This window comes from Corvus kubaryi, unplaced genomic scaffold (assembly GCF_017639235.1).
Source record: "Corvus kubaryi isolate FWS band 111438036 unplaced genomic scaffold, C.kubaryi_AGA036_p1.0 66, whole genome shotgun sequence".
NCBI classification, from domain to species: domain Eukaryota; kingdom Metazoa; phylum Chordata; class Aves; order Passeriformes; family Corvidae; genus Corvus; species Corvus kubaryi.
The window spans coordinates 29569063-29578742 of NW_024582054.1; the positions used below are offsets into that span (position 1 = coordinate 29569063).

The 9680-nt window shown below is 41.7% G+C and overlaps 1 protein-coding gene across 5 annotated transcripts in view; it reads left to right on the forward strand.

The window, feature by feature from the left end:
• Window positions 1–9560, forward strand: part of ESR2 (estrogen receptor 2) — a 35216-nt gene extending 25656 nt beyond the window's left edge. For all 5 annotated transcript variants that reach the window (XM_042047764.1, XM_042047762.1, XM_042047761.1 and 2 more), the window contains 4 exons: window positions 816–954; window positions 3531–3664; window positions 5776–5950; window positions 7125–9560. In XM_042047764.1, coding sequence (XP_041903698.1) covers window positions 816–954; window positions 3531–3664; window positions 5776–5950; window positions 7125–7314 — 638 coding nt within the window. In that variant the 3' untranslated portion in view covers window positions 7315–9560. The remainder of the gene's footprint in view (window positions 1–815; window positions 955–3530; window positions 3665–5775; window positions 5951–7124) is intronic.
• Window positions 9561–9680: the final 120 nt, after the last annotated feature.

Below are 9680 nucleotides of genomic sequence, written 5' to 3' on the forward strand. Positions count from 1 at the left end.
GATCACTGAGCAACTCTTCATCATATCTGTATTTTCTTCCTTGACTAAACAGTCTGTTTTCCCACTTGTATTTTTAGAATTTAGACTTCTGATCTTCTGGTTTGGGGTGTGTAAATTTTATTTCTCCTTTTTTTTTCTTTTTTTTGACTTCTAGACATTATTTTTTCCCCAGTCATCTTTTTTTTTTTTTTTTGCAAGGGAATAGGAAAGGTGGGCTGTGACTGTCTCTGCCTTCTGCCTGTGCTGCAGTGTTATCTGAGGCCTTGCTATAAGTTCTGTAGAGAAGTAAATCACAGAATCATGGAATGAGTTGTGTTGGAAGGGACCTTAAAGATCACTTCATTCCAACCCCTTGCCATGGACAGGGACACCTTCCCCTAGACCAGGTTGCTCAGAGCCCCAAACAACCTGGCCTGGAACAGTCCCAGGGATGGGGCAGCCACAGCTGCTCTGGGCAACCTGTGCCAGGGCCTCACCCTCACAATAATTTTTCTAACATCTCTCCTCTTTTAGGGCGAGAACATAAAGCAGGTGACTCTGCAGTCATTTGAGTTTTACCAGCTGTGTGGGACTGATGGCACTAGAACACCACTCTGCTTCATTCCAAACATTTTGTGGAAGATTTGGCAATGATAATAGCAAATGGTTTTGTTCCTATTTTTAATGGGAGCCTGGCACTTTGGGTGTCAGTGCTCACTTGTGCTCACAACCAGTAGTTCTTTCTGGTTCTTTTTGTTTCTCATATACTCATTCTTCTTTATCAAAACAGAGAATTTAACAAGTTGGTTTACTTTATGCTATTTTCATCGCTTTAGGCTTCATTGATCTCAGCCTTTATGACCAAGTAAGACTCTTGGAGAGCTGCTGGATGGAAGTTCTAATGATTGGTTTGATGTGGAGATCGATCGACCATCCTGGGAAACTGATTTTTGCACCAGACCTTGTATTAGACAGGTAAGAGGAATAAATTTCTTGAGAACACTTCATATTAGCATGTTTGAAGGTGGGGTGAACTGTAAGAGGAAGAGGATTAAACATGGCAGATGTTATTAATATTTCATCTAACAATATCATTTGCTTGTGCTTGTAACAATAATGTCCTGAGGTTCCACATCCTTACAGGGGCTTAAGGAGTGCTAAGCTTAAAAAGCATTGTTGAACTTGCAAATTCCTGAACTCCGTGGCACTGAGTGTGAAACTTCTTTGCATTTTTCACATCTTTGTGGGTTTTGTTCCCTTTGTTCCAGGTCTCTAGATGCTGAAACTGTAGATACAGCAACACATTGCACTATGTTGTCCATGTGTCCCTATGTCCCTCTTTAAAAAGAAATAGTGTCAGGCAGTATTTTAATTATTTTAAATAGGTTTCCCACCTGGTTTTGTTCCTGTCACTACAGCAGGCTTCATAGTTAGCTATAACAACATTGGAGCACTAGCCAAGAGAGATTTAAAGACCCCTAGCTTGCTGTTGGATACTAAGAATATTTTTTCAAGGTAAAGCAGGGTGTTTTCAAGTTTAAAGGTTATTTCTCTGTGGTATCATGTACCAGGAAGGAAGAATATGGATTAGTAAGGATGTTTTTCTACAGAACCTTAGAAGGATTTGACCTGAGCTTCACATTGATCAGAAGTCAGGGAAACAATCTACTCTCTTGGGTAGTCTTAAAATGTCTTTTAGCCTCTTCAACCTGGGAAAATTCAAATTTGCACCAGTTCTGTGGCTTGGAATCAATAATTATCATTGTAGATAAAGATAGGCAGAATTGGCTAATAAGATAAATACATTTAATTTATAAAACAGAGGAAATAAATATTATTTGCTCATATAAAATTCAATGCAAGGACATGCTGCACTGTTCAGCGCAATGATCAGAAATTGCTGAAAATATATGATACATTCAATTGTTCAGGAGTTAATATGTACTGAATAGAGTAAGAATATTTGATGCATTTCTTCATTTCCTCACGACATGGCAGAATGGGACCTTACAAGTGTCTGGGCATGATGTAATTCTATTTAGGACATCCTTATATGAACCTGGTCTGCAACCTGATTGTTTTTATCTTAGTTGAACTTAGAATCCTAGAATGGTTTGGGTTGGAAGGAACCTTAATAATCATCTCATTCCACCACCCTGCTATGGACAGGGACACCTTCCACAGACCAGGTTGCTCCAAGCCTCATCCAGCCTGGCCTTGATCAGTCCCTGGGATGGGGCAGCCACAGCCTCTCTGGGCAGCCTGTGCCAGGGCCTCAGCAGCCTCACAGTCACGAATTTCTTCCTAATATCTAATCTAAACCTACTCTCTTTCCATTTGAAGTCATTCCCACCTGTCCTGTCCCTCCATGTCCAAAGCCCCTCTCTGGCTCTCCTAGAGCCCCTTTAGGCATTGGGAGGGGCTCTAAGGTCTCCCTGGAGCCTTCAGATACATTTCCTACATAATCTTTGCAGGCAATACTTCTCTGGTACCTCTGTCCTTGTTTTGAATCTGCCTGTTGTTCTCCAAAGCTTAATATTCCTCTTTGCTATGAGGAACAGAGGAAACTGGGCAATAAAAAATACTTGTTTGCTGGCAGAACCTGCTGCCCCTGGGTGGTGGTATCTGCATGTGCCTGCCTCCAGCTGTGAGGCTCAGCACCTTTCTCTTGGAATCCAGTAAATTTCTTTAATTCTCCTGCACTGCTGTGCTTAAATCTGTCTCATCTTAAAAACACCACAGAGGAAAAAAAATCTCCTATTACAAATAGTATAAAAAGCCTCCCTTTGAATACTGTGTTGCAGAGCTTAATCACTTTTTTAGTGCAGTACATCTAAAATAAAATTAACACAAAAAGTGGAGCAGGAACTTCAGTGGTTTGAAATTTGCCACTGCTGAATTTTAAACACATTGGAATGACTTGTTTGGTGTGTTTTTCAGATCAGAAAACGGGACCACTTCTAATATCCAAAATGGAGAAAGTTGCATTCTGTAAACACTTGCAAATATAAAAATAACCAAACCACAAAAACCCCAAATACCTTTCAATACCTACACAGAAAAACATGCTAGGAGATAGGTACAAGACTTGTTTTATTATTTAAAAATGTTTTATTGTTTCAAGCAACTTATTTTAGGAAGTCTTTCTTTTTCACCTAGTCCTGAGGGCCTCCATTAGGTACAAACATGATATTATTGGTTGTGGTAACTCCTTGTGAAACAAAGCTGGAAAGTTATTCAAGGTGGTACTGTGCCCTGCACTACAGCATTTCAAGGTGATTATCCAGAATTATGCAGGCTGAGAGGATACAGAAATATGATCATACTTATGGTCCTGCTTGCACTTTAAATAGAAAATCAGTTTCTTATAAATGCTGACCTTTCATACCAGGGTAATTTTCAATTTAGATTTCATGATAGAGCCTTTTAAATTCTCCTAAGGATGAGATAGATAGGCCTCTTGCAGCCTCTTTCATGCTTTGACTTTTATCTGTCTGAGTCAGTTCCTTAATTCTACTTTTTTGGGTAACATTTTGAATGTGTTTCCATAGGGATGAGGGGAAATGCGTAGAGGGAATTTTGGAGATCTTTGATATGCTCCTGGCCATGACCTCGAGGTTCCGAGAGCTGAAACTGCAGCACAAGGAGTATCTGTGTGTCAAGGCAATGATCCTCCTCAATTCCAGTGAGTATGTGCTTGGCTCTAATACTCACCAAACTGTACCCTTTATTTTGAGGGTGGCTGGGAAATCAACCTCGAAAACCCCAAAATGTCAAATGATAAAAAATACTGTTGGAAGAGAATAACAGGAAAGGAGTTCTGTGTGATAGATTGTAAAGATTTTTGCTCAAGAAACTTCTAAGCTGTATAATTTGCTGGATTTAGGGCAATGTCCTGTTGTAAGAAAAGCATGAAACACCCCAAGTCTGAAAGCTTCTCACAAGGTGGGGCTCATGGCTCAGGCTGTGGATCTGTCCTTTCCAAAGGGATCTTTTGCTCCTATCTCTGTGGATCCCAGTCATGTGTAAAGTTGCTGTACAGCTCTAAAAACCTGTCCTTAATTCTTAATTCTAGTAATTCTAGTATTACTAGTTACTCAACTGAGTGATGATTAATGGGACTTAAATGTTCCTATTTAATGGTAATGAGTTGGTTAGAAACAATTGAAAGTATTCAACAGTTCTGCAAGATGAGTTCCAGGATGGGAGCTTTGCTTTGTAGCCTCTTACACAAGGCAAGTGTTTGCTAGTTCAGGGTAGCCTGCAGTAAAATGATTTTTTTTCCCCAGAACATTTTGTAGTTAATGTTGACCAAAAAAAATTCCAACAACAAAATAGCAGCTAAACTATTTACATCTGTTGCTTTCAGCAAGAAACTGCTGCACAGTTCTCAGTCCTGTGTTGAAGGGGAACTGTCCAGCTGAAATCCCATTTGTCTGCCCGCTTGTTTGGGTTGGAGTGTTGGTCTGCTGGAGGGTAGGAAGGCTCTTCAGAGGGATCTGGACAGGCTGTATTGATGTGTCAAGACCAACAACACGAGTTTCAGCAGGACCAAGTGCTGGGTCCCGTGCTTTGGCCACAAAAACCTCCTGCAGTGACAAAGGCTGGGGGAAGAGTGGCTGGAACACCACAGTGATGATGAGAGGAAATGAGATTTCACGATGATGATAGGAAATGGCATCAAGCTGCACCAGGGGTGGTTTAGATTGGCTATTAGGAACAAATTCTTCACCAAAAGGGTGGTCAGGCATTGGAACAGGCTGCCTGGGGAAGTGGTGGAGTCACCATCCCTGGAGGGATTTAAAAGGGGTGGAGATGTGGCACTTGGGGACACGGTTTAGTGATGGCCTTGGTAGTGCTGGAGCAAAGGTAGGACTTGGTGATCTTAAAGGTTTTTCCAGCCTAGATGATTCTATGACTGTGTGGATAACACTATTTCAACAGACAACAAAAGCAGGGTTTTCCCCCCCAAAATATCCACAACAAAATACAGGCAAAAAACCCCCAACAAAACCCTACAGTCTTCTTCAAAGTTCACATCTCAAAATATCTCTTCTTTCCCTTCTCCTACTCTCCTTTCTTGACAAAATTAATAATTTACTCCTAATTTTCAAGGTGTTCTGGAGCTCTGTCCTTCCATAGGTATCTCAGGAGGGACTGTTGTGGTTTTATCTTTCCCTTTTCCCACGTCTCTTCTGCTTTATCAATAATGTTATTGTGTGTTTCTAGTCCTTCAAGATGATTTCTTTTCTTCCTTGTCCATACCCCCAAACATCTTCTTTTGTTTTTTTTGGTTTTTGCTGACTTTCAAGGTTTCTCAGTGCAGACATGTGCTGTATTACGACACCCTTAGTGATCTGGAGGGAGACCATGACCAGCGGGGTCATTATGAGCAGTGTCACTGACATGTTCTCCTTCCCTCCCTACCATATACTCAGGGAAAAAGAGTATTTTTCAACAAGAAGGGATTAGAACAAGCGTAATACTATGTAATAATAGTTAAAAAAAAAGGTGCAGGGGAAAAAAATGCTGGAGAATGGAGAGCACCTCCATTCAGCTGACTGAAGTCTCTGTGTGCAATGCATCTTGGGAGGATTTGGGAGAATTGCTCACTTTGCAAATGATGGGGCCATCAAATTCAGGCTGGATGTGGCATATGGAGCATCATTTGTACAGTCTGACAAGGAATGTATGTTCTCTAATCCTGTTGAAATACTACATATTAAAAAAATTCACAGTTGTAGCTTTTTTTTCTTCCTCATTAGCAGCAAATATTTCTTTCTCTTCACTGGTTAGGCATGTTTCCCTTGTCAGCAGAGGAACCTGAAAGCAACAGGAAACTGCACCACCTGCTCAACGTGGTCACAGAGGCTTTGGTGTGGGTTATTGCCAAGAGTGGGATTCCCTCACAGCAGCAGACAACTCGTCTGGCCAATTTGCTGATGCTCCTCTCTCATGTCAGACATGCCAGGTACAGTTTACAGAGTGTGTGTAACACTTGTGTTATGTTAGTGTTTGCTTATTACAGCAAAAAAGAGGTGGCTGGAACTCCAGAACGCTCCTGAGGGAGTCCTGATGCTGCTCTTCACCTCTGTCACCGTGAGGCTTTGCTTCCTAGCACAACAAAATAGGCAGTAAAGTCAAGTGCTTGCTGGCACTCAGTGATGTGATGATACTAAAATGCTGTCTTAACCTTATTACATTAAATTATTCATGATGTGTCTGCCTGAAATGTTTAACAATAACACAAATTGAGCCCTTCAGAAAAACAGCCCGCCCAGCCATCAAAAGTCTTCCATTCAAAATGAAAATCTCTTCCAAAACTGATCTGCAGTGTAGGCTTTGGTAGAGCAAAATGGGTTTTGGGGGCCATGTTTCTCCCAGACCAAAAGTCTTCTCTGTGGAGCCACAGGGTTTTTGCCAAATGACTCATGCTACAGCCATCTCAGGCTCCTGTTTTCCCCATGGGAAGTGGCTCCTCTGCTCCCTGCCAGTTCCTGGACCTCCTTGAGCTGCTCATCTATGCTTGTGGGACTGCAGAGAGAAACACAGGGTCTTAGAGACAGAGGCTTTAAATTTCATTTTAAATTATTACCCAGAGGCCAGATATTCACTAAGCTGTGTCATGGCTTGACTTTGAACTGTGTGTCCGGGGAAGATGTCCTGGGACCGTGCTGGAGTACGCAAAGGAGAGCTGGGCATATCTATAAGGACACTGAAAAGGGAATGGCCACCTTTGCAATAAGCTTCCTGAGAGAGCAGATGGCAGCAGCAGGAACCTGACACTGCTCAAAGGCAGCTTTAACAGTCAATTTGTGAACTGGGGGTGAGTTTGAGAGGGGGCCTTGCAGAAGCTCCAGCACCAGCCAGACCTGAACCTGTCTCATGGCTCAGATCTCTGCCATCACCTGGACTGTGCTCTGTGATGTGACTCCACATCACAGCTTTGCAAGAGCTGTTTTGGCATTCTGTGAACAAGTATGGGGGTGTTGTTACTGTTGATAGTGCTAAGTGATCTCAGGGACCACAGCAGCTAAATCCTCCTAAACCCAAATTTAAAAAAAACCTATGAAACTATGAGCATGTTTTTCTTCTCTGCACTGTTGGAACCAGATTGCTGAGTTATTTTCTGTTCTCTTGCACAGTAACAAAGGAATGGAGCATCTCCTGAGCATGAAGTGTAAAAACGTGGTCCCAGTGTATGACTTGCTGCTGGAGATGTTGAATGCTCACACCCTCCGAGGGCAAAGGAAGTCCCCGGCCACACACCCTGAGTTTGGCCCTTTGGAGCAAATGGAGCCTGGGGACAGCCTGTGGAATGGGGCACCCCAGTAATTGTGTTGAGACCTGGAGATGTGAGGCTTTTTCAGAGCTATGGGAGAAAACAGAACTGCTGTGATGGGGCTGCAGAAGTGTGACCACGTATGAGTTCTCATCCCTTCTGGATTTGCACATCAGTGTCTCGGGAGAGGCCATGGGGCGCTCGTCTCTGTCTGCGTTTCTGACATTGTAGCAGCTGCACTGCTATAGTGCCTTTTCTGAGACTCTGCAAAAGCACCTTATGAAATCAAGCCTCAGAACAGCACTGTGGGACAGGGAATCGCTGCCTCTCCTTCTCAGAGGCAGAACTGAGAGGGAGAGGTAAAAGGACAGGTTTGAAATGGCAGAAGAAGCCTGTGCCAGAGCTTGGAGAGAGCACCTTGGTCTCTGACTCCCCGAGCAAGACTTCTAAGCACTGACTGGACAATGTCCTCTTTCAGCACTGGATGGTGTGAAGTGTAGAACAGCATCATTTGGGACAGATGTTTACCTCAGTGTGCTGGTCCCTGGGGAATGCCTGCTCTGCAGCTGATCTAGATAAAGTGCCGAGATACAGACAACAGTGAAAAGGAGCTTATTCTCAAATATGCAATGGCTGCAAGGGCCTCCCTTTGAAGGTCATTTGAAATAGCTTCTAGGGTCAGTTCAGAGCCTCTGCAGAAAGTTTAAACTGAGCTTAAGTTTGTATTTTGTGAGCCTGTTCTTAACACTCACATTGTTTTCTGCTTATAATTCTTCAGTGCTTTAAACAACGACCAAATTATCTGGATATTTCAGCCAATGCCGACCTTTGAAATGTGTTTTGTCTGTGAGATTAACATGTTGTTTTATATATTTATTAATGATGTTAAATCTATTCTAATAATTAGGTACAAGAGGTTGCTCTGTGAATATTAACTGTTTGTGTTTGTATATGATCTGCTGATCAGGCCTTGCGAAACCAGCTAGAAACAAAATCTTCCCACCCCTGTGACTGGTGTGTGGAATTACGTCCTGCCCACCCAAAACCTCTTGCAGGGGGTGAGGCACTGGATGGGAACATGGATGGGGATCTGTTTTTGTCTGCTGCCCTGAGGTTTGCTGCTTGCTTGTTCTCAGCATGCATGGCACCTTGTGCTGTGGTCTTCATATCTTTATAGGAGCCCTCAAAGAGCGAGGATGGGGATAATGGTAAATGTAAAGATAACATAAAGATGGGGATAATGTAAAGCACTACTTTGCTTTGCAAGTGTGATGACTTGTTTGAATTACACTGAAGATGTAGTGGTTTAAACTTCCTTTTTGTGCTGATATCTGCATGTGTTTAAGCTGCACTGAGTAAAAAAAACTGATTAAATGGCCTGGCTGATGACCCCAGAGATCAGCAGGGTGGCATCATTCATTCTGGTAACTGTCTCTCTAAATGGAAACATTTAAATATAGCACATGCATGTTCTGGGCATTATGGTGAAATAAATTGGGACCACACCAAAAGTCTATTTTGAGCCAATAAGTCTATTTCATTAGGGACTTTGATTAGTATGCCATTTGCAGTTTTTGAATATTAGTCAAACCATTAATCTTGGTGGTTTTTTTAAGCCAAGGACAGTATTTTTTATAGGAGGTGCATAAAGAGTTTTCAGTGAGTTACACAAATCTATTGTCTGTTTGATCTTGTACTATACCAGATGCTGCTGCTGATCTAAATTTTTACTCTCTGCCTTTTTATTGTTTTTAAGAAACTGTAATATAGCAGTGTCCTTCTAAAGAAGTGTAATATTTACAACGAAAAAAAGGGAAAAAATGTGAGTACAGTCTGGAATTTATTGGTACTTTCATTTTGAGAGATGTTTTCCTGTGAAACAAACCTGTCTCAGTATTTCTTGGGCTTGATTGTGTTTTGGCCTCATTGCCTGTTGTGTTGTTTTTTCTCTGGTTTTCCTTATCCTGTGTAATCTTTTGGTTTAATACAGTTTTTCAAATAAATGTTTAAGTGATTTGTTTGTTTTGCTTTAAAAGTGCTGAATTTATGTACAATTTTGGAACAAACTTTCTGAAGAGAAAATGGGAAAGACTGGGTATAAATCATGAAATTACCTTCTAAATAGAAATTTGTGGATTGACTCTGTAAAAGGGCAATGCTGCAGTTCTATGCCACGTGGTGTTGTTCATACATGGTGTTGTTAGCACAGTGCAAACAGGAAAATGATGTGATTTTAACCTACTTTTTGTCTTGTTGAACATAATTTTATTAAAAGTTACTAACAGTGTTTTAAAATGAGTGAAAGTCAACAGCTGTGGAGTCTGGATTAATGTAGCTGTGTTCACATCAGGATAAGATGCACATCTCCAACAGCACAGGGAATGTGTGGCAGTGGCTGAACAAGGCTGCCTGGGTCTCT